The sequence below is a fragment of the Phoenix dactylifera genome, chromosome 8 (assembly GCF_051530095.1).
Source record: "Phoenix dactylifera cultivar Ajwa chromosome 8, Ajwa_hap1_PhDact_Kaust_v1.1, whole genome shotgun sequence".
Taxonomy (NCBI): domain Eukaryota; kingdom Viridiplantae; phylum Streptophyta; class Magnoliopsida; order Arecales; family Arecaceae; genus Phoenix; species Phoenix dactylifera.
The window spans coordinates 3,853,084-3,878,618 of record NC_143197.1 but is presented as its reverse complement, the minus strand read 5'-3'; the positions used below and the strand labels follow the sequence as shown (position 1 = coordinate 3,878,618).

General features: G+C 38.8%; 1 protein-coding gene across 4 annotated transcripts in view; it reads right to left on the bottom strand.

Moving 5' to 3' along the window:
- LOC103717474 (Rab3 GTPase-activating protein catalytic protein) overlaps positions 1-19,805 on the bottom strand; it is a 38,383-nt gene extending 18,578 nt beyond the window's left edge. For all 4 annotated transcript variants that reach the window (XM_008805879.6, XM_008805880.6, XM_088702420.2 and 1 more), the window contains exons 1-11: positions 19,632-19,805; positions 18,182-18,225; positions 17,960-18,023; positions 16,086-16,200; positions 15,920-15,987; positions 13,628-13,725; positions 7,700-7,871; positions 6,758-6,977; positions 6,084-6,210; positions 4,174-4,283; positions 3,955-4,047 (exon numbers count right to left, since the gene is read on the bottom strand). In XM_008805879.6, coding sequence (XP_008804101.4) covers positions 3,955-4,047; positions 4,174-4,283; positions 6,084-6,210; positions 6,758-6,977; positions 7,700-7,871; positions 13,628-13,725; positions 15,920-15,987; positions 16,086-16,200; positions 17,960-18,023; positions 18,182-18,225; positions 19,632-19,715 — 1,195 coding nt within the window. In that variant the 5' untranslated portion in view covers positions 19,716-19,805. The remainder of the gene's footprint in view (positions 1-3,954; positions 4,048-4,173; positions 4,284-6,083; positions 6,211-6,757; positions 6,978-7,699; positions 7,872-13,627; positions 13,726-15,919; positions 15,988-16,085; positions 16,201-17,959; positions 18,024-18,181; positions 18,226-19,631) is intronic.
- Between the last annotated feature and the right edge of the window lie 5,730 nt (positions 19,806-25,535).

Below are 25,535 nucleotides of genomic sequence, written 5' to 3'. Positions count from 1 at the left end.
CCCTTTCTAAGTCTTTCCAAGCTACTTCCACCAATGTTAAAGATCCTGTTTGCAGTCCCCTTGCTGAATCCAAAATCAGAAAAACAAGCCCCTAGGTTAAGACACGCATATCATTTCCTTCCGTTAACTTCCTCAGCTGTGTCATTCACACAATTCTTTAAGGCGCTCATTTCTAACCTATCCTTCTTGCTTTTATACAAGCCCTCTTTAGTGAAAAGTTCTATGATCCATACATTAGAAAGCATCATTATAATATCATGATTCGAGGCACTTCTCCATTTTATCCATGCCACTCTTCCAAAGTTTTCCTCCATAATTTTCAGAATGGCTTTTACTCTTGTTCTCACTCATTTCCCAACTAAACAACCCTTCTCAGTCACTTCAATCAAGGGAAAATTAATGGGCAAATCTAAAAGACACCTCTCGGCTTTAAAAAAGTTTCAAACAGGTCCTTCAAGTTTGTAGATTATTCCAAACTGGTCATTTGACTCCCCGACCAGCGGACAACGTTAGTCCACTGTTTCATATGACGAAAATGCCCTCTGTCTCTTTTAGCCTATTCCAACATCTTTTTAAGATCTATACAAGTGAATGTATAATCCAGATCATCCACATCGTCGCTTTGAGATCTGTACAGGAGATGAATATTCGGATCATCCACACATATGCTTTGAGATCTATGCAAACCGATGAATATTTGGATTACTTCAAGATTTACATAGGTGGATGAAATCCACTAATCACTTTGAGATCTGTGCAGGCGGAAAAATATTTGAATCATCCATGCAGTTGCTTGGAGATCTGTACATACAAATAAATATCTAGCTTTTTTCGAGATCTATGCAGGTGGATGAATAATCTCGATCATCCACTGATCTCTTTAAGATCCATGCAGACAGATGAGCATCTAGATCATCCGTGATTGCTTTAAGATCTACGCAAGCGGATGAATATCTGGATCATCCATAGTTGCTTTGAGATCTATGCAAGTGGATGAATATTTGGATCATGGCAGTTTCTTTAACATCTATGCAAGCATCATTCCCTTCGAATTGCCTCTTCTCTTCTTCCTCTTCCTCCATGTTGCCATCAATGGAGAGCACATGCGGTAGCACCGATGAGCCTCTTGCGACAACATTGGCATGCCACTCCCCCTCAACTTTAGCAAATCGCTCTCTTCTCCCCAAAATCCAAGGCTTCCCACCTCCAAAACCCTAATTTCCCCAAATATCTCAATCCCGGGCTTCGAATTCCACCCTAATGATCTCCAGAGTGGCATAGTTCAACCTATCCGGCCACCCCGATCCATTCTCACCCCACCAAGCCCCGATCTCTCAAGCTCAAACCATCCATAGCCCCTGCACCCTCTCGCCTCCGTTGGCAGTGTTGGATCTCCGACAGCCGAAGCCCCCCGTTGAGGGAGGCGGCACCAATGGTGATTGCAGTGGAGGAAAAGCCCCCGTCTCCCCACCCTACCCCCCAATCTCCTCGTTTGCACGAATCTTGGTTGTGCAGATGGATGAATAATCTTGATCTTTACAAAGATACCTCCCTTCACCTGTCCTAGCAGGCAAGTGAATCTCTGACTCTCTCAATGATTTGCATTCCCTACATAATTAATATATTGCATGTAATATATCCTTCCGACCAAAGTACGCAAAACCGACCGAACCGACGTACCGGTGAAGACCAGTACCGAACCGTTTCCGCTTTAAAAAAAATGCACAGACGCGTGCACGCATGGTCTGCCGTACCGGTCCGTACCGCCCGGTACGTACCGGTCCGGCCTGGGACCGGTACCGGATCAGCGTGGAATCCGGTACCGGTAGTTTACTGTTGAAGAATCGGTACGGGACCGGTTCGGACCGGTACGGGACCGATTTCATACCGGTTTGGGCCGCCACCGGTACGCCGACTGGTACCGGTACGGCGGACCTTGCGTGCGCGTCCTCGTTCGGCCACAGAGTGGCATTACGGAAATCGCTGACCCGTGCGGGGAACCGCGCGCGCGATTTCCTGCGCGTGGATGCGCGGTTTGCACCGTGTGGAATGTGTGCAAGCACAAGTCAGGGACACGTTTCCCCACTCACACCCGCGCCCCCGCGCGCGGGCCTCTCTCCTTTTTTTTTCCTTCTCCTGTTCTTCTTCCCGACCCTTCTCCTCCTCTCCTTCCCGACCCTTCTCTCCTTTCTTCTCCTCTCTCCTCTTCTCCTCTTCTCTCTTCCCCCTTCTACCGCAAGCAAAGAAGGGGCCGAAACCGTACCGGAGAACGAGTGATCCTCGTCGGCCCGAGGGAGGAGGTAGGCTTCTTCTTCTTCTCCTCTCTCTTCTTCTTCCTCTTTTTCTTCCTCTTCTTTCTTCCTCTTTCTTCCTTTTCTTTCCTCTTCTTCCTCTTCTTCTTCCCCGGTGCCGGTACCGGGCTTGTACCGGTGCGAACCGGACCGGTTCGCATAGGTACAGGCAAGGAGCCGTTCTCTTACCTAGCCGTTCGGTTCCGACCCCAAAGGGGTAGGAGCCGTTCGGTTCCGACCCCAAAGGGGTAGGAACCGAATTTTGTGGCTGTACCGTATCGGTGCTGGCCAGCACCAGTACGGTACAAGCTGAACCGGTCGGCTCACCAGACCATGCTTCCGACCAACTTTCTTTTTTTGGCCAGCACCAGTACGGTACAAGCTGAACCGGTTGGCTCCGATTGGCTCAGCAGACCATGCTTCCGACCAACTTTCTTTTTTCTTTCTTTTCTGAGTAAATACTTGCAGTCAATGAACCTCAAGGTAATCATCACGGGAAAGAAACTGATGCTCGTAATCTCCTGGAGACGCATCTACTATCCAAGGATGTGTCTCACCAAGCCCCGAACTCTAGTGGTGATCACAAACCTTAGTGCACACATTGTGAACAAATCAAGGTCGACTTTTACCCTTCCTCATCAAACAGATTCAAAACTTCAGCCAGCACAAACAAGCACCAACCTTTTAAACTAGTATTCGAGCAACTTTGACCTGGAAAAAAAAGAGAAAATTAATGCTTCTAAAATCTTCGAACCCTGTAGTTGTCATGTGATACATAAAACTTGTAGGGGCTGTTTGGATGCCCTGATAACTTATCAGTTGGCTAAACCTAGTTTAGAGTGAATATGAGGGACAAGGTGGTCGTAGGAGAGGGGGAAATCTCAGTCCCAGCAGCCCAGGAACCAATAATCCCAAGACAAACAAGGATATTCAATTCCATTAAAAGGTGATTTACTGTATCCTGATTATTAGGGATTATCTGTTACAAGGTGTTCCTAATTAGGAAAAACTCGTCCTCCCACACCAAACTCTTGCCTTCCCACATCCTTCAGCTCTTCCACTATATGTTTAATTTAGTTAAATCCAGAGGATAACCTATCTAAACAACCAAACAGGCGGTAATTTTCTCATTTGTCCTCTAGGATATGGAGCAAAAGCGGGAACTCTGGTTTAAGCTTTTTCTCAGTCTTTCTTACCATTATGATGGGGTATCTCTAAGAAATTCAGGAACACAATCTCAATTGTTGGATGTGATCAAATAAGTCGAGTAACTAAGCCTAATCACACTCACAGATTCTCCAATCGCTAACAATTTCATAACATCCATGTTATTCTTATAGCGCATCATATATCTTCTTGACTAACAGAAACCTTGTGCCTCTTTATCCTTGCAATATAAATGCAACTTTCTCCTACAACGAAAGCAAATACTAATATGAAAAATGCATCAAAACAAAGGCCATCAACATGGTGCCCACAAACAACACAACTTTCTCAGAAAAAACAGGCATGGAAGGCACCAACAAGAGCCCAACATACTGAATGTAGAATGTTAAAAATGAATGATGACATCTAGTAGCAAATTGAAAAGAACAATTAAAGCTTCATAAGAGCAGTAACAAGCAATTAATGTTCAATGTAGCTGGCAGACGAAGAGGAATACCATCATGGAAAAGTTCTTTAAGAACACGATCAAGAACTGTTGGAGGAGGAATGGCAGTTGAAGACTTTGAAATATCAGAACCTGGATTTTCGGCTGTCTAACATAAAGGAGAAAGATATTACCATTAGGAATATAATATCTATTTATGTTACGCGTATATCATCTAAAGAGAGAGGAAAAAGGTTAACTAACGAGATAGAAATGTCAAACGACTCAAACCTGACAAAAAATCTTCCAAAAATTGAGCTTCAAATGACATATCCAATGCACCTACTAAAAGGCGTAGTTGGGAAGCAAATCCAACAAATTTTCCTACAGAGTCATCAAGCCTATAAAGAAAGACCTGGTAGTCAAAAAACTAAACCAAGAAAACAAATATTCTAGGCATATATAGAGGTGAACATAATGCGACATGAAACTTTACACTTTTCAAAGAGAAAATCCTCAACTAAGGGATTTTAAAGTGTATAAATGCAATAATAATTTACAAAACAGAAAGTATATTTGCACAAAAAGATTTCAAAATCTTAAAAAATACAACCATTGAAATATTAGTCAATAATCAAAAATACCACATTGTAGTTCTAAGACAAATTGGTTATTGTTTTCACATTCTTATGGATAATTTAACCCAAAAAAAAAAAGAATGTGAATAGATGAAATGAAGGGGTTCCTTTGTCACTGTCTTTGAATCTTAAGGGAAAGATCTAGTGACAATACTAATGGCTGTAAGCTGCGTAAGTACACAAGTTTTCTTGCTCAGCTGTGGATTAGAAAGTAAAATAGCACAGGCACATGAAATAAGCATCACAACAATAAGAATAATGAGATGGATCTGAGGTAAAACCAAGACATTGAATTATAATATAAACTTGAATTGATGTTGTAAGGATCTTAAAAAGCTTTAGTAAACATAAAAGGTTAGCTTCAATAGGAAAAAGAAATGACGGAATGATTTACAAATGTAAACAATTCACTAGCCTACAATAAATACTTGGCCTATAATAACACAATTAATATCTAAAGCAATAAAGTGATTGCAATATGAAATTAAACCACAGGTCTACTACATGAATATCAAGTCACCTAACCCGAAGCCCAATATAATAATAACCCTTTGCTACATATATAATGGATCTAATAACAATGTGCTACATATACAATGAATCACCAGATAGGAATAGCAGAAACAGCACAATATTAGAATTGCATTCGATAAGAAGTTCTAGTAAAAATCTACTTACCGGAATTGGACATAAAATGTCAAATCAACTATAAGGATGCCCACAAAAGCAGCTTAGATCCAAATTCATATACTATTCTTGTCTTAAATATGTAAGTGGAAAACCAGGTAATGGTTAAATCTAGGTTCCCAGAGAAGTGAAGTACAATTACTCAAAGGTTCAAGGCCCACTACTAGTGAATGTGCGTTTGTCCATGCATGCACGCTATACTTCAAACAGCAATTTTCCAGAAATATGAAACAAATGGTGTTCTATTTGTATGCCATACACACAAACAGCTGAAACCCTATAAAATTTCATGAACATCATGAATGGGGACCAAGAAATGAACAGTGTCATTAAGTATTGCACTATACTGTTTGCAATGTATACAACGAAACTTGTATAGCTTTACATATGTAATTTATTACAGTTAGATTTTCATTCATCTTAGAGATCGACCTGTCAATGCCTTTTCTTTCAAGAATGAAGAAAAATAGCATAGACTGATAGTTTTTTGGCACCATTGACAAGTTGTCATTATCAGTTACCATGCATAAAGCATACAAGTAGCTGTAAATTATGTGATTGTGTAATATCCAATTTTCTACAAGGAAAATTTGGTGAAAAAAAAGAAGAATAACTTAAAAAAAAACAAGATACCATAATAGTATCTAAAACTACTGCAAGATTTCATGATGATGAATGAGGAGAGATGACCAAATTCTACATACAGAAACTGAATATAAAATTGATGATAGAAAATTAACCCACATGATCATAATTTATGCAACAAAAAATATATGGAGAGCAACTTCAAAGTGAGATGAAAATTACAAACAGCACAAATACTACAATACAGTAATGACTAGATTATACATATCCAATATGGTAGTGAATTCTTACATATTTGGAGATACGATAGGATAGATAAGCCACTTTTCAGCATCAAAAGATGAGGCATTTTCTAGTTCTGCCATCTCAAGAGAACCTTCAAATGTCCTACTTAACCACACGGCAATCAACTCAAAACCTAAAAATAAACATGAGTTTATTTCAATCATCATTAAACCCCTTCACAAAAGAGCTGTAGAATTAGTTTCCACAATTACCTAGAACCAGCAAAAGTTATTCACAGTAAGATGATTAGGAATTAAAACACACTACAAGAATATAAGTTTTATTAAGTAGGACCAGCTCTTAGGTTATAATAGGGGAATGGCCACTTCAGTTGCAATATAAGGCATCAAATCATCCAAGTTATATCTCAGGCATCAAATTAAGTAGCAACGGCACATGCATATTACATTCTATAAGCAATATCGATATTTCAAAGAGAAAAGCAATAGTATAATCACAAAGTATACCAAACAGCATCCCTCAGAAGTTTCTTTTGTGATTAATGGAAAAGGAAGAAATCCGTGGAGAATAAATAACTGCCTCAGAAAAATCCCTGAGACTCGAGAAGATTGAGAACATAAAACTAGGAGCAAGTTGAGAATACAAAACTAGGAGCAAGTTGACTCCATAAGATAAGCTGTATGTATCTAGATAATCTTACTTAGGGAGGAAAAGAATACCTCTAACAGGATCCTCAGCGGAATACCACTCTGTCCAAGGGCAATCATCATCCCATTGTGTTTTGATAAGATTCAAACCATCAGGATCTCTTCCTGGTTCTTTAGCTTCACGTTCTACACTCTCTATCTCATCATCATCATATGGAGGTGTTCTATATGTCAGCTTCATTGTGAAGCGCACTTTAAAACAGCTTGTGGAGAAATCTACTGAGGATAAAGCCTCCAAACACAAATTGCACAGATGTAAGAATTTGCAATTGCAGAAACAAATTCGGTTAGAATAAAATTCAAATCATCAGGAGCTTTCATAAATGTTGTATGTTTTTATTAGCACAAAATATAATTCTGGAAATTTCAGCTTCCTTGCAACAATAAGAAGCTGTTTTAGACATCATGGACCTGATGAAACAAAAATAAAACTCTCATAAACACGTCTACATGTATTCAGGTTGATGCTGCTACAACGAACATACCTTTTAAAAGACATGTTTGATTCTCAAGCTATCATGATAACAAAGCAACAATGCACACTAAACTGATGATTGAATACTGTTGAAGTGCAAATATTTAAAAGGCATCACAAATTTTGATCAAAATACAAATTCTTTGCCCTCGCTAAATTGAATTATTTTTAAAATTTGCAACTTCTTGTCACTTAGACCAATCACTATAATGGGTGCAAAAAAAAACTTAAATATTTAAAAAATCCATCATTTAATTTTTATAATTATACAGTCCAATTTTCCAGAAGTTTAAAAAAAATTCTAAATTCAATAGGACATATAGGCAACAAGCAACAATAAAATTTCTCATTGCAGTTATCAATTCGTGTAAATATGCCAAACCCTATTAAGAGATTTAGCCTTCTCCATATACAAAACAATTTGAACAGAAGAAATAAATAATTAGAAACAAGAACAGATTATGGTTTGGAGAACTCACAAATTTTGAGACAAACAACTCATATAGCCCCTCCAGATGCATGAGCCGTATAGGAACCTGGCTACCAATACGGTCACCATCAAACCTTCTTGTAAAAATTGTGCCCATATTTTGGATTCCAATGTATGCTTTTCGAGAAGGATCATGCACTGGAACAAATGCCGGCCAATTACTGCAAATAAAAGCTAAGTAATCATCCATAGTTGGAGGTTGGCAGTTAACAAACTAGATGTTGTAAGTCAGTAAAATCAGAAAAATTATCAACCAATGCCCAAGAAATATGTAATCAGGAATTTGTTCCAACATCTAAAGCTCTGTTACCCAAGTCGGCGGAACCGGTACTAGGCACTGTACCGGTTTTTCGGCGGCACGAGTTGGTACGGGCCATACCGGGCCTATACCGACGGAGAAGAAAGCACGCAGACTGTGAGAGAGAGGAAAAGAGAGAGAGAGAAGGTGGAGAGAGGGAGGGGGCCCGACGGAGGGTGGTGGATGCAGGAAGAGGGTGGTGGATGCAAGCGGAGGCCTTCTGACTTCACTTAAAAATCGTAAAAAAATTTCAGCCGCACCCGGACCCCTGTTTCATTTGAAACAAAGAAACCGGCCGCAGTCTCGCCTCCCGCGGCCTTCGCCGGCCTCCCGCCCTCGCCCTCCCTCCCACGCTCGCTCTCTTTCCTTCTCCTTCTCCGATTCTGGTAACGGATTTCGTTTTCATTGCCAAAACCATAATGGTGAGCCACTAGTATGGCTCGAAAAAGCCAGAACTGTTCGATTCGGGACGATTCTGCTGACCTTGCTTTTACCCAAGGTCGGCCGAACCAGACCGAACCGTCTGGTTCGGCCCCTACCGAGCCGACCCGATAGGGGACCAGTTGGGTTCGCCTGTTGTATTCGGGATCGGTCCCAACCCGGCCGGAACCGAGCCGACCCGATAGGGGACCAATTGGGTTCGCACCGAGTCGAGCCGGTTCAGAACCGGCCCCCTCCCCCTTTTCTTCTTTTGTTATAATGAGGTGTTGGAAAGGTCCGAGAAGTTTTTCAAGCCTTCCCAAATCCCAACATTCATTTTGTTCTAAATTTCTCTCCCTTCTCCCCTAACAAAAATCACACCGATTTAGCACGATTGAAGAAAGATCTAAGCCTAAATAAGGTGTACTTCCTCTTTCCAATCTCATTTCTTCTCTTTTTAGAGGGCTTCAAAAAATAGCTCGAAATTTTCAAAATAAATAGAGATCATGCCAAAATTTTTGATTTTGGTTTAATTTTAGGATAAGTTATAGATCTATGGATGATCTACATAATGACATTATTTTTTTTAATTTTTAGATTATATATATTTTTTAAAAAATAAAAATTCTTTTTTAATTAAAAAATAAGAAAATAATAAAATTTAAAAAAATATAAAATTAGAAGCATATTTAGGAGCATGCAAGCTACACTCTAGCAAAATTTGATGTCCATTTATACAAATTTTGATACGATCATACGTGCAATGGCCTAAGCCTAAATTTGAAAAAAATAAGAAATAAATAACCTTTAATGCATGCCCACGGGCCTAAAAAAATATATGTAGCATCCAGTCTTGGGTTCTACATGAATCTGAGCTAAAATTAATTTTTTAAATATTTATATTTAAAAATTATTTTTAAATTTAAAAATGATTAAAAATATATAGTTAATACCAAAAAATCTGAAAAATGAGTAGTAAGTAATACATATTTTAGAAATATTTTCTGAAGTAAAAAACATATTTTTCTGAATTTATAGTATTTAAATATATTTTTAATTTAAAATTTATTAAAAATATATAAATGAATAAATGAATATGAAAAAATAGTGTTATGTATTAGATAAATCAAATATATTTTCTAAGGTAAAATATATATTATCTTCATCATAACGAAATTTTACTTTTTTTATAATTGATAAACTGACATACTTGATAAACCTGCAGGAATAGAACCATTAAAGAAAAAGGAGACAGAGCGTAACATTGGCTAGGATCGGTTAAGATCATGGGCAAATACTCTCAGGTCGGCACCATTAAAAGTGCAACTGGTGCAATACAGAGTTCAAGGAAGGAGGGATAATCAGGTTGAAGCAGTACTTAGCAAGTGGTATCCACATGCCAAAAATGCCCACAGGAGGTTCGGCAGTTGATGAAGAAGCACTTCGTTGATTTCAGAACAGCGAAGAAGAGGATTTTTAAAAAGAAAGCGGAGATGGACCGCCGAGCGGCATAGCCATCTTCCTATCACTCCAGAAAGTCAAAGGCAGCATCTGCTTCAAATGACGAGGAGGCACAGATCCATGCTACCATTCAGACGAGCCTTGATGATCAGTGGTAGCAAGATCAGGTGGCCAGGCATGGGGCTCGATTTGGGCCCTTATACTACGAATTGAGCTCCGATTCTGTGAGCAGCAGGAAGGTCCGCCGTACCGGTACCGGTCGGCGTACCGGTGGCCGGCCAGACCGGTACGGTACCGGTCCGGTCCGGTATGTACCGGCCGGTACGCGGTGGTTTCAAAAACCACAGCGCGCGGCGCTGTGGTTCTAAAAAAAAAATCGTACCGGTGCGAACCGGCCGGTTCGGATAAAAAACCGGAAAATACCCGTTTTTTTGTTGTTCCGGTACCGGTCTAAGACCGGACCGGTACGTACCGGCCGGTACGGGCCGGTACGGCATTCCATGAGCAGGACAGATCTAGAGTTCAGAAGGACCTTCTTAATTGGGAAGACCGTCAGCAAATGCGATGGTCTTATTGCATCTATGCTGGGAGCTTTTAGTAGAAAAAAATTCTCCGTCGACATAAATGCAAGACGGCCATCGCCTCTGCTGACGGCTTTTCTGAATGAGAAGGTCCTCCTGAACTCTAAATCTGCTTTGCTGCTCGCAGAACCAAAGCCCAAATCAAGCCCTATGCCTGGCCACCTCATTCTGTTGTCACTGATCATCTATGGTCGCCTGAATGGCAGCCTGAATCTATGCCTCCTCGTCGTCTGGAGCGGACACCTTCTTTGACTTTCTGGAGTGATAGGAAGGTGGCTCGGCCGCTCGGCGGTCCACCGTCGCCTTTTTCTTGAAAACCCTCTCCTTTGCTGCTCTGAAATCAGCAAAGTGCTTTATCAATTGCCGAACCTTTGTGGGTATTTCAGGCATATAGATACGTCGATGTAACCACCAGCTAAATGCCGCTTCAATCTAGTTACTCCTCCCCTCCCTTGAACTCTGTGTTGCACCAGTTGCACTTCCAATGGTGCCGAAGCGAGAGAATTTGTCCATGATCCCAACCAATGGCTTATTTTTCTTTGATGTTCCATTCTTGCAGATTTATCAATTATTTAAAAATAGCAAAATTTTGTTACGATGAAGATAATATTTTTTACCTCAAAAAATACATCTGATTTATCTAATACATAATACTATTTTTTATTTACGATGAAGATAATATTTTTTATTTACCTCAAAAAATATTTTTGCTGAAGAGTAGCTTGCATGCCCCTAAACACGCTTCTGATTTTATATATTTTTAGTTTTATTTTTTATATTTTTTATTTTTTAATCCAAATATATATTTTAAATTTTTAAATATATATAATCCAAAAATCAAAAAATTTTATGTCATCGTGTAGATCATCTATAGATGTACAACATGTCATAAAATCAAGCCAAAATTAAAAATTTTGGCATAATCTCTCCTTGTTTTGCAAATTTTGAGCTATTTTTTGGAGCCAAAAAAAAAAGAGAATGAATGAGATAGGCAGGAGGAAGCACACTTTATTTAGGCTTGGATCTTTCTTCAATCGTGATGAATTGGTATGATTTTTGCCATAGGGGGAAGGGGAAGAATTTCAGAATAAAATGAACATTGGGAAGGCCTGAGAAACTTCTTGGGCCTTCCCGACACCTCATTATAACAAAGAAGGAAAGAGGGAGAGAGGCCCAGCCCAACTCGGTACAAACTGGATAGTTTGCGTCGATTTGAAATGGAACCGGCCGGTTCGAGACTTATCCCGAATACAATAAGCGAATCGACCTAATACCCCACCAGGTCGGCTCAGTACGGGCCGAACCGAGCGGTTCGGTCTGGCTTGGCCAACCTTACTGTGACCTAATCTAGGTTATGAGTGATATATTTAAATTCAAGGTCCGCAATCTCGATACTGGATACCGTATCAATATCTTATCGGTTTGGTACGGTACGATACGCACCCTATACAAAAATAGGCCTCTAACCATTTTTCTCAATTTTTATCTCGGTATGCCTCGGTATGGAGCGATACAAGGTTTGTACCGATTTGAAGTTGAATTTTATATTGGTTTCCTTCTGGTATGGTATAGTACGCCCCATACCAAGCAATACGAGATGATATGACAGACCATATCTACATCTTTTACCAGTACCTTGGTGTCACGATAAGTCATAATTGTTTAAATAGAAAATTTAAGTTGTTTACTTCATGAAGATGGATGGCCTAGAATAATTTTCACGTACCGAAGCATATCCTATATATCAAACTTGGACTTATGTCTGTCCTATCTTAAAACCTTAAACAATGTAGCTGCAAATATTGTTTAATTACATTTTAAAAAAAAGAAATATTAAAACTTTTATTATTTGGAGGGATTATAACTAGCCACCACATGCTTCCTATTAAACCTCAACAAATAAAAAATACACCCAACGAGTGCCATTAAAATAATGTCCAAAATGAAAAATACTACGAATAATCAAGAAGGGCAATTTCAAATGACTTTACAATTAGGAAGCAAAAAAAAGAAGAATAAACTACCCAGAAAGTGGCAAGACTGCAGTCCCTTGGGCAAGCAAGGACCATCTATGGAACTATGGAAATATTGGGCTCCACTCCCGATTCCAAGAGTGGGTCCCAAAACCACACCTTGTGAAAGGTAAACCAGGTCCTATAGGATATTTATTACTATTTAGAAATATAGAAACTTTGAGGTAGTGTACTAGATATACCCTCCATAAATTTTTATTTCCCTCATAGTTCCACTATCTTTTACAGCACAGCCTTTCACCAATTTTCCTTGTGCTAGGAAAGAGATTTAAAGAAATGAGGCAAAATTGATAGTAAAAGCATTGGGAAGATCTAAGAAGCTACAAGATCCAGAGAACGTTAGGAAAAACACGAAATGCAAAATTAGCTTGGGATAATAAGGAGCAAGGGTTACTATCTTGATACCAGACACCATATTAGTACTGTGCTGGCACAGAATTGGGATACCCAATACTAGGGTTGGTCCAGTGTACCAAGATTCAGTACCTCCCTTTCCGTACCAAATCTCGATTCAGTATGGTATGGTATGGTATGCCCAATACAAGGTGGTATGTACCAGTGCGGTGAACCATGATATGAAGGATAAAAACAAGATGTCATATTAGACTCCTACTGCTCGACGAATGCGCAGCCACTGGAGAGAAAATGTGGCATGTTAGGGAAATACATAAATAAATAATGTTAAAACAAGAATTGGAAAAGATTCGGGAAAATACTGGGCGTAGTGGACTAGAACTGGGAAATGAATAAAAAGAGAAGGCTAAAATAGGAATTGGAAAAAGAGTCAAGAAAATGTTCCTAACCTATATAGTAGTTCTCCATTAACAATTAAGATTTTTTCCATTTTGCATTCTTTTCTGTTCTTACTCATCTAACTAATATGTTATTCTCAAAAATCAACTATGAATTTTTTTTATCAAGCTAATTGTTTGAATACATGGTAGAAAGGCTTTCACGTCACACTATATAAATGACTTGGAAACATACTTGAGATACACTATTTTTGTCCTCCTCTTTTACTCCTTTAGCTACTGTAGTATTTCTGTACTGATCAAGGTAATTGTTTAATTACAAACATAGTAGAGAGCCTTGCAGGAAGCATAAATTTTCATGAAGCAACTCACCTGCCACAATTTGATAAAGCGATTGCAACAGCACTTAAAAGCTTACTTGATTCAGGTGCATCAAGGACCACACCACTAGCACTTAGAGGTGCAATGACCTGATAGTGGATGCAAAACCAAAATCAATGGATGCACTATCCGACAGCAATATAGAGAACATATCCATAATTATAAACTAAACTAGTACCCTTATAAAAGAAAATATAGTAGAACCATGTAAAGATGAAAATTATGGAGAACAAGCTATTGAAAAAGCACAGAAAAGGGTGGGAGAGAGAGAGAAGAGAGGCAAATAGCAACGTGAATGCAAAATAACATCACGGAAAAGTAAAGAATTTTAAAAAGTGAGTGTCATGCAAATGCAAATCGAGCAGAATTTGTTCCCGAACAGACATAAACTTGGACTTGCTAGTAAATCTGAAATTGGCAGGTACAAATATATTTAAAAAAGAATCTATAATGTACACCCTAAGGTGGAAAAGAGATAATTACGTAATGAGGTAAGATCCATTACACGAGTCATCTCATTTGCCATTCTATTTGAAGCTGGCTGATAATTCAGAACACATGCTACATCTCAATACGAAAGATGAACTATTTTCTGAGGAGAGAACTCCATATTAGGAAATGGAGTTTGCATATGACAAAGTTGGAGCTTGATTACATGGAATGTAGGCATGTCTTATTAGGCTGCAGGAAGAGGAAACTGCATCATACTTGGTAACCCCAAATGAATGAAACTCATGAATGATAAAGTTTAGTCAATCAAGTTTAGCAGTTGGATTATAATCAAGCAGCTGAAGCGTTGCCACATAGTGCGGGATCAACTTAAAGATAATAAGATTAGTTGATAAAGTTTAGTAGTTGGATTATAATCAAGAAGCTGTGGTGTTGCCGCATAGTGTGAGATCAACCTAAAGATAATAAGAGGTCCACAGGATGTTGGCTCAAACTACTACTCCTTAGAGGCCACTGGTGAGTAAGCTTCTATAGAATGAAGCTGCTCGGACTATTACACTCAACTGCTCAAACTAACCAACAGACATGTGCCACAAACCAGGCACTTCGATAAGATCATAAGACTGAGGGTAAATCATCAGACTTAAGCACATTATTTAACCAAAACCTACAGATAACTTATATCAACTGTATCACCAAAAAACTCTTTGCGAGTTTCCTAACACACCTGATATAGGTCATATTCAAAGCTGGATAAAGAAAAAAGTCATTACAGATGGCAGCACCTCCTGAGGTAATATGATGCAAAGAAAGGAAATTTATATCATACAACATGGAAGTGTAACTTCTTATAAATTAGTTTATTCTAGTCTAGTAAAACTCCAAGATGTAAAAGAAACACCTATGAATTTAGTGGAAATAGTTAAATTTTCTTGAAGTCATGTAAGCCTATTACTTCTTTTTGAAATCGAAAGTTGGATTTACCTAAATCTTAACAAAAGCTCATTTTACATCGAAAGTACATGAATTTTTAGCTTTTGTATTGATTTCAATGACATTTACAGCAAAGAGGCAGGAGATTCTTCATTTTGTTGTATCTTGGCGCACATGATCCAAGATTTCGCATTCTCTGGGTTCCAGCATGTGATTGGAACAACATGGGTCGAGCAATCTATCTGAAATGTGCTAATATTAGCAGCCATGATCTACATAGGGTGCCATTCCCACACCCAAATTTCTCTACTCCCACTCGGCCAAATACTCATTCTAATGCTTCATCTACTCTTATATCAGTTATCTTTATCCGCTATCAATACATAAAAAGTAAATTTAGTATCAAACTATTTAGTTTTTATGAACCACAAGGGCAACAGAATTCTTTAAAATTTAAAAACCAGATGAGTTCATTTATATAAATTATATTCTACATGCACTTTTTAGGCTCCACCATCCCCTTTTTCCCAGAAGGTCTATTTTTGAAAGAAAAAAAAAAAATCTGCTTCAGCACTCCTGTAACAAGTCTTAGTTCAAGAAACTGGGTACTTGTCAACTATTTAACTATTCCCAAGTATTGCTAGAAAATGAAAGCTGTAAAAAAGAAGTATGATTTCTTCCAATTCCCAATTGGAACTTTCTTTTTTGTGAAAACTCCAGAAAACTGCAATCGTCCTATTATTAAGCAATTTTATGATAAAGGTACAAATGGGATGCAATGCCAGTTCCCACATTTTTGATATTAAGAACAACTTCTCTTTGGTGAACTACCATATACACAGGGATCATAGAATCAAGCAAGCGATGATTCACATTCAAGATTAGAAACAAAACATATACCAGAAACTCAGCTACTCCAAAGGATAGCTGTAAATCGTGCAAATCATCATCCCAATGTGCAGCTTTGCCTGCATTAGTCAAAATCCAAAATTGGTGAAATTGTGTTCTTATTTATAATATCTAAAGTGAAAAAAAAAAAAGCATTTCAATAAGCTTATTATTTTACCATTCCTTGATGTCTCAAAGTAATATTCCATGCAATATAATTTTAACCCATACTTCAATTCACATTTGACCTTATATAAATTTTTTCGAGAGCCCACGGATTCTGCACTCTTTTCCTGCACAAGCAGATAATATAAGGGGCCAGACACAGTATGTATTGATTTTACATACATCTTATATGGTTGCCAGGATATGGGTATCATAAAAGTAGCATGATCTATGCATGCCAGATGTAATGTTTATCAGACAGGAGACCAAACCCTTCTTGCTTTTATATAGGAAGTAAGCACTAGCAGATAAGCCAGATGTTAGCAATCGAATAACAAATTTCAGATTTCCAACATGGTTTCACATAAGCTTCTGAAAGACAAGCACTAAAAGTAAAATTAACTAGCCTTATACAAAAGGGCTCAAACAAAATAGTTCGAGAGCATTTAAAAGATTATAACTAAAAGGGCATCCCAGTGCATAAGGCTCCCCATATTGTGGGGTCTGAGGATGGCCAAATGTATACAACCTTACCCCCGTATATAGAGAAGTTCTTTCCATGTTTTGAACCCACCTAAGTTATAATGAAGCAACCTTACCATTGTGTAAAGGCATGCCCTCTTAAAATATGATAATTATGTATATGAAATTATGATTGAGAATTTGACAGTTATGTAAATAGGAGTATCAATGCAAAAGCCTCTACAGCTCAAATTTTCTATGAGAAACATGATATAAATGTTAAGAGATTTCATCTGCTACAACAGAAAAGAGCCATGGGTGCCTATTCAGGCTTTACTTTAGAGGTTTGGATAATAAAGAAATAAACATGTTCATTGAAAGATAAAAATTCTAAATTGCTGAAAATTTTGATCTTGAAATCCTATTTTGGTTATGCAAACCCATTAATTCTAAGTTCTCAAATTCATATTTTATTTTAAACCCCAAAACATCCTCCTCCTTTGATGTCCTTATTTTGTCTTCTTAGAAATGATTTGAGCCCTTGACAAAGTGTCATCTCAGATAAAAAAGAAAAGAAAAGAAATTGTGTACTAAATTAAATGCCGAGAGAAGAAGGTGATGTTTGCTAACTCCATTATCATCAATTAGCATGACATGTATTCATGATTTTGATAGCTCAAATGTGTTATAAAACTTTAGCTCCTAGAAGTGGGTGGGGTGCCAGTATGGGGAAGCAGGTCTCTAAAAAAATAAGAAAACACTTAGGAAGCAAATGCTTCTGGAAAGATTCCAAAGCAGGTATGCAAACCTAAATGGAAAGATTCCTACTACTAAGTATAAAGTCAAGTATCTATTGCAGGATGCATATTATTGCTCAAAGCAAGTAATTGTGGCCTAATCAAAGATAACAGCAGGCTCATGGGAAGAGTTTATTTATTAGCTATGTTTGATTGTGAGTCAGAAAGCATCTTCGCAACTTTCAGAATGTCAATAGAGATATAAAACGTACAAACTTGTAGATGAACTTTTGACGAACATAAAAAATTGAACATGCAAAATAAACAAAGAAAAGTCTTCCGATCAACAATAAATCAAAAGATGCAAGGAAGATGCCCATTTAAAGGGGAAAAAATTAATAGAAACTGGAACACAAGAGAGAAACAAGACGTCAGCTCTATGGCTGTCTTGAAATGGACATGCAGGGGAGAGATGGGCAACAAGCACTTGGGACCATGAGGTCATCTGTATCATCATCATAAGCAGGCTATGTATAAGAGAAAATGTACATGATATTTTCCCAGAGTATGCAGTATAGATTTTTCAAATACAAAACCAACTTCACTTAGAAGATGATGGTTGGAAAAATAAGTAATAAGAGAAGGCTCTTGAATTTCAAACAAAGTTGCTGATGGGGGAAAAGCATACCATCAAATTCTTTGGACCATCAACCAGCCAGAGTCGACAAACAGCCTCTATTTCTGATATGAATCTAGATAAAATCAAAGGGTTAGTCTATTTATGATTCAAAACTAAGCAGTCACTAAATCTGTTCGCAGAAAAGGACTAATAAGAGAGAAACTATTTAATTTAAAATCATGCAAGAGGAGATCTGTATACATGTATAGCAAGACAGAAATATGAAGGTACCTTTCCCATGATGATGCAAGTGTGAAATCATCGAAGCCCTCGAGCTGAAAAAATATAGAAATACCATTTATACTTACCAATCAGCCCATAAGAATATTTATGTGCAAAAAGAAAGCTCTTTGAATAGGAATAGGATGCTTTGAAACACTGAGAGTTGAACATGCTTGATTCCACATAGTTTTTGGATTTAATTAGAACCTTGTGCACAAGATTAAATGAAGATTCATCAGTTTTCAACCTATTCTCCTAGTAGCCTATTAGAATATCATGTTATGCAAGGGTGGGTTTTTTTTTCAAGGATCATGTTATTTAGAAAAGGAAGAACATAGAAATTTATAAAATATACAGAAGTTAATAGCTGACTGGAGATATTTCTAGCAATTTAGCTAGTATCCGTTGTTTAATCTTCACAAGAGGGACCACTTGTTCATGAGTTATGCCCAAAGATTCAAGCATTTCAATTTTCAAAAAATACGGAATTACAGATATTTGATTTATAATTCATTGCTTTCTACCTAAACTCAAATTTTGTGTCTCGATAATCCTTGAAAGCCACCCATCCAAGAATCATTTTCAAGAATCATATAATCAAGGTTTAAAAGAAGATAGAGTTATATAGGGTACAAAGAATATAACATCCACCAATAGGCAATAATCAAATGTTGAGGCTGTGTTGATTTAAATGAGAGTTCTTCTTTTATTGAGAAATTGAAGGTCGCTCTTTGAGAACCATGATGATTGCAACATACAAGTAATCCATGCTTTTTGCCCGCAAAAGTTTAAAAAAATAGAAGTAGCAATATAACATCTTGAAACATTGAAGGTTTATATATAGTTTGATATGACACTTTGGACCTAAGTTCTCCCATAACCCCTAAACCATCTAAATTCTTGAGGATGGTCCTCATGGAAGTATCCTAACATGGAAAAGTCCAAATATCATCCCTTTTATGCATCTCCTTACCTTCCTCCAATAGAATATGCCTGACCACAGATCAACGAGAAATAACACGATTACCAATTCTTGATCTTAATTTCATATTTGCAGCAACAAATTCATTCAAGAAATGTAAATGCAATAAACCTAATAGCGATCGATTCTCGATCTTGATTTCATATATACAGCATACATAAATCATACAATAATATATAAAGAAATGCAATGAAACGGGGACGAGAAATCAGGCGCAGAAATCAAATGGCGCAGCCAATTAAAACAAGCTGAAATTCTTGAATTCTTGAGATCCAAAAAATTAAAGCAACAAATTATTTGAAACTATTGATTTTTGAGAGAAAAAAACAAGCAATTCTACAGGAACTATTGATTATTGAGATCAAGAAACAAACAAAAATTCTCAAAATTCTTGATTCTTGAGATCCAGAGGCTGGCGTAAAAGAATCTATAAACGTAAAGAAAGGATCTTGAGGAGGAAGATTGAAAGAAAGAAACCTCCTCTAGGGTTTCGTCCTCCTCTTCTTCTTCCTCTCCTCCTCCTCCTTCTCGCTCCGCCATCGAATGGCTTGAAGACGCCATGGACGATGCGATCGCCAGAGTAGAAGACCTGAGTTGTGTCGCGAGAGCTAGGAGGGACAGAGGAAAGGGGTCGAGGTCTATTGGACGTCGATTAGCTCCAACAATTAGAGAATATATAAAGCTTCCGCTTGAACAGATACCGCCAAATCTGCCTCGCGATGCGCAAATAGCCAGCATTTACTTAGAAGCGCGGATCGTAAAGTTTATTACGTGCATTTGGAGGCGGTGTGACGCGTATCCACGTCAAATGTAAATTCTTATATAAAATGACCAGGTGAGCCAACCTGGGTCTGGGTTGATTTCTTGTTTCCTAAAGCGCGTGGGGTCCCCAGCGGATGGTGGCGATCGTATGATGGAAAGAAAGCAGAGCTAGTGTACTTTATGTGGTGTTCCAGGGAGCACTACCATAGGCCATTAGATTGATAATTTTAGAATCTGAAAGCAGAAATTAACCATTCAGAATCATTAACCATTCGTATTTCTATTTCTATGGGTCTTATGAAACAAGTACCTGACTTTGACGATGAAGAAATTACTATTCAAATTTATACATTAACCTTGTATATGTGCATGATGCAATATCAATCATTAGCATGCTTTTTCTCTTTTTTTTTGAGAAATAACCAATGTGGTGCATTTTAATTTAGCAACAATACATAATTAATAGAGGGATAATATGTGCATTTAACTAGACTAAAAATATTTTAATTTTAAAAAAAGTAAATTATAAAAAAAATTGGTTATGCCACTTTATCGAGAATGAGTAAAATTAGCATGATCATTTTCATTGCATCCACCATACTATCCAATGAATAAAAATATCTTTCATAAAGTTTTCGTGAATGCGAGTAGGAGAAAAGGGCCAAGCATTAATATGCCTACATAATTTACATATAACTCATATTTTAGTTATTGAATGTTCTTAGAACTCTTGGCTACGATCATTAGCTGGATCCAGGAAGGTCCGAGGGTCGTTGCCGATGATCATCCACTGCTTCGTGATATCGGGATGATGATGAGAGATGGAGAAATTATCCAAGTTAAGCATGTGTTTAGAGAAGCCAATAGAACTGCGGACTGGATAGCTACCTACGTAGCCAACCACGCCGACAGCACCGTATGAGTAGGGAATGGAGAGTTGCCTCGAGAGTTCCGTAATATTTTGTTTCTTGGTTTTATTGAATGTATCCATACATGTGTTGTATGAATCACCCTTTGTAGCCAAAAAAAAAAAAAAAAAATTAGAACTTCATTCCAAAATGTATTGGTTGGCTTAAGAGCCAATGTCAATCCGATTAATAATTGCCATGCAATCCCTCCATATCTCAGTTTAGGAAGAGAGTGAATCACCTTTGCGTCTTCCCTCGTCCTTCTTTCTTTTCGTTGATGTTGCCCCAGGTTGGAAAAGAGCCATGGCTGGAAAAGATGGTGCTCCCTCATCCTTCTTCTTCTTTTCCTTGCCACCATTTTGCATTGCTTCGTATTGGAGGAAAAATGGATTGCCCAAAATACGTGAATACATCGCCGGTACGCGATGACGAGCATAGCAGCAGCAATCCTCAAGGCGCCCGAGCTCAAGGCGTCCAACTTCAAGGCGCCTGATCTCAGAGCTCACGGCCTCGATCTCGGGCAAGCTGGACCCGACCGACCTCAAGTCTGAAGAAGACCCAATCAAAGGACGAAGTAGACTTCTCCATTCCACTGGAAATCAAGCCCCCCTCCTCCTCATCCGGGATCCAATCCCGCGATCTCCGTCTAAGCGACTGTCAATACTTAAATGCGCACGATCTCCGTAGACCTCCAGCCAGCCCAAAATCTCAGACCATCCACGGCAACTCGTTGATTCACTCAATCTCGTCCAGTCATCTACGGCAACTAATTAATTCACACGATCACGCCCAATTATGACGGTAACTCATTAATTCGCACAGTCACATCACAGGTAACCCTGGCACCCCTCCTATAAAAAAGAGACTCCCTCTTCTCAGAGGAAGAGACTTCTAACTTTTGACTTCTACACACGATCTCTCCTTCTCCACAAAAGCTCCTTCTGACTTAAGCATCGGAGGGCCGACGCCGGAAACCCCGGCCACCGGCTTCTTGCAGGTCCTCCGGAGGACGCAACCCGCCGACACACCACCTGTCGGAGCTCCTCCTTCTTAGCTAGTGGTCGCCCCCAAAGGCACACAGCATCGATCCTTTCCCTGCTAACTTTTGCTTTACCACCCAAAGGCACCAACTTATCCATCCCTTGCAGCACCCACATTTTCATTCAAGTCCTCTAAAGAGCTCCCCTGCCTCCAAAGTGCAAAGGTTTATCTCATGCTTCCTTCACTGACCCATCTCTTTTATGACCACCTCATGCAACCATTCATCCAACATGAAGGAGGTAATCATATATGGGTGAATTAGGAAGCTTCTTTTGATGGAGATACGTGATCCAACGTATTTGAATAGATTTTTTTAAAACGTTTTCAGTTATTTATGCCCATAGCCCTAGTTCTGCATGCACCATTCTTGCCACCCATTTATATTACCATCAACTGCATGCGCCCACAAGCACAATATTTCTACTAGTTGCTTTTCTCCAGCACCATTTCGCTCCCCGTTGTGCTCAAAACGCCAGAACGGCCCATGGACACCTCTCTTCTCTCAAAATGGACATGGCATATACAATTGAGCTTCATTTCCAAACACCCTACCATTTTTTCTTCCAAAAGTCCATTTATTTAACTCTCGCCCGCCTTCCACAACAAAGTTTATTATGGGTCGGGCTTGGGTATAGAAAATATCAAATTTTAGATAAATCCAGCCTAAAGCCTGATTAAAAATGATGAGAGTTTACGCCGGAGGCCCAACTCATAATCAGCTTTATTTCACAACCACTCTCATCCATGCATTCCTCCATTTCAGCAAACGAAGGGTCACTTAGGAGGCATGGATGGAAGGATGAATGGAACATGAAACCATAGGCAATCAAAGAAGCGTAACACATCGGTGAAGATCATGTTTGGAGGTCTCTTAATTCAACTAGGATTAACGAATCTATAGTAGATCGACACATAGAGGTAGGTAAGAGGGTGGGTTCATAGAACAATTGCTATAATTGCTAATTAAGTTGATGATATGTACGATGCTAGCGCATGGAATACTGATATTCTAACAACCTAGGATCTCACTCAAAATGGCTAGCCGAAAGGTATTATTTAGGTTTCTTGAACCTATATAAAATTCAAGATCTATCCAGCGAATAACTAATGTGGAACTAAACACACGTCCGCATGGATCCTCACTTGTATGCAGTCGAACAATCCATAAACTGGAACAGCGATAAAGATACTACAAGCAGATGATGGGGATGCAATGACACAACCACAAGATCGCCTCGCATGATTAATTCTGAGCCATGAAGGAATACCTGTTGGAACAATCAGATCACATCCATAACGCCAGATAACGATCATCATTTAAACTCGTATTACTAATGTATATGATGCAACAAAAACCACTAAAACTCTTACGAACAATCATCGTTCTTAAACATTGATGCATGAAAGCGAAGCCGATATTAGACCTGATCTGACATGCCCCTCTTCCTCAACCTCAACCGACAAATCCTAAATTGCCTCAGCACTGCATGTGATCAATCATCTAACTTGTTCTCTCTCATGCCTTCTTCCAAGCTTTCTGGGTCATGCCAACCATCACATGAACATGTGATCTTGTAGATGTTCGTACTAGTGAGCCAGTATATAATGTGGATTAGTTTGACCGCAGGTAGAATCTAAGCCTAGGAAATTAAACGCATGATGGGATCATCAAGTATGGAGCAATGGAAGACGAAGCTGAGCAGTTGCCTCCGAAGGGTCACATGCTCTTCCCCAGGTGGCAGGTGCCAAAAGCGTATAATACCCGCTTCGCTTCCGCAGCGGCCCCATCACGTCACATGCCTCAACCGTCCTTTCCTCCTCTTTGCGCTGACGATGCATGCTTACGTGTTATGCTAACCAAACGAGGCGACAGTTGCGAGAACCCCAGGCTTTTCACTTAAAAAAAGAGAGAGTTGTGAGAGCTTCCGGTTGATAGGCTTTGTTGTCGGGAGCCATTGGTTGCAGCTGATGGTCGAAACAAATTAGATTTGACTGTTGTAGGGGCGGAGCTACGAGTAGCCTAAAAAAACATTCTGTATGCGAGATATGTGTCGGATGTCGACAGATTGTGTATTGAGGAAGACTCTGCCACGGTAATTGGCTGGATACGGAGAGCAGATAGGTATAACGATGGTCACCCGTTAATTCGGGATATTCGCAGACTGATTCAGAAACTGCTCGCCGTTCAGATTGGTCATGTGTATCGTAAGATGTATAGAGCTGCGGACTAAGTCGCCTCATATGTGGTACGTCACTTTGGGGATATCATCTGGACGAGTTTAGCAGGTGTTCCCCATCTATTGCAATGTTTGTTTTTTTTTTTTTTTTTGATTTAGCAGGACTTACTCAAACTTGATTTAAGGAAAATAAAACTACTCCATGCCTATTTATTGAAGTTAGTTGGATATGTAAGGTAGTCTATATAGAGCTATTGTGTGCATGGAAGATGATTAGCAAGTTGATTAAACAACTAAAAACACTAACCATGGATCAATCGATTGCTTGGTTAATTAAAATTGATGGGATATGCAATGATTGCTAGTTATGTTACATGGAAAATTCGTGGTTGCATGGAAGATTAAGGGCATAAAAGCTATCGATCTATCCAAATATTAAGATCAAGTAGGGTACAAATTGATGTCCATTATAAATTTACGATTGATGTCAATTATAAGTTTGCATGGCTTATCTTGCATCCTACCACGTGTTGCCCCATAAAGTTGAATTGCTCATACAATTTTGATAGGAATATTGTTGCTCACATCAATCACAAGTTTAATAACTTAACAAGTGCCAGCTTTCTAGTCCGAGACCATGAAGATCGCATTCTAGTAGCTGGTGTTATTCCTCTTATATCTCGATTTATGCCGGTTGATAGATGTTGAAATCACCACTTGTCCCAAAAGCTTAAGCTTATAGGATGAGGTAGATTTATTTATATATTTTATATTTTCTTACACTCCCCCTCATATGTGGGCCAGACTTTTCTTTAATAGGCGAGCCCAACATGTGAAATTTTTAATAATGGGGTTAAAGAGTGTGGAGACAGGGTTCAAACTCAGGACCTCTGCTCTGATACCATGTAGAAATCACCATTTTTTCTAAAAGCTTAAGCTTATAGGATGAGATAGATTTATTTACATATTTTATATTTTCTTACACTCCTCCACATATGTGGGCCGGACTTTTCTTTAATGGGCGAGCCCAACATATGATTTTTTTTTTAATAATGGTATCAGAGCCAGAGGTCTCGGGTTCAAAATCCAGGCATTGCGTTGGGGGGGAATGTTGGACATACTCTGCCGCTGTGCGGGCCATACCTTGCGGGGTCCCTGAGCAGCATAGGGGCTATCCGTTGCCTATGATGATGTTCTATGCTCTTTTATTATATCTGATTCGCCGATGGGTTTGGTTGGAAGGATATTAGACAACTATCATTGCTTTGCTCATAACTCATCTTTGCCTACCTTTCATCCATTCCTGCATGACCTAAATGCTTGGTGCTATTCTCTCATTGATATCAAGGCTTCTCATGTTCTTCGGGAGGGCAACCAAGTTGCTGATTTTTTTTTTTGGCCGGCAAACTTTAGCAATATCTATTCACCATCCTCTGTTGTGGTTTTCAAAGTTCCCTTCATAACTTGTCTACATTTGTAATGCAGATGACCAT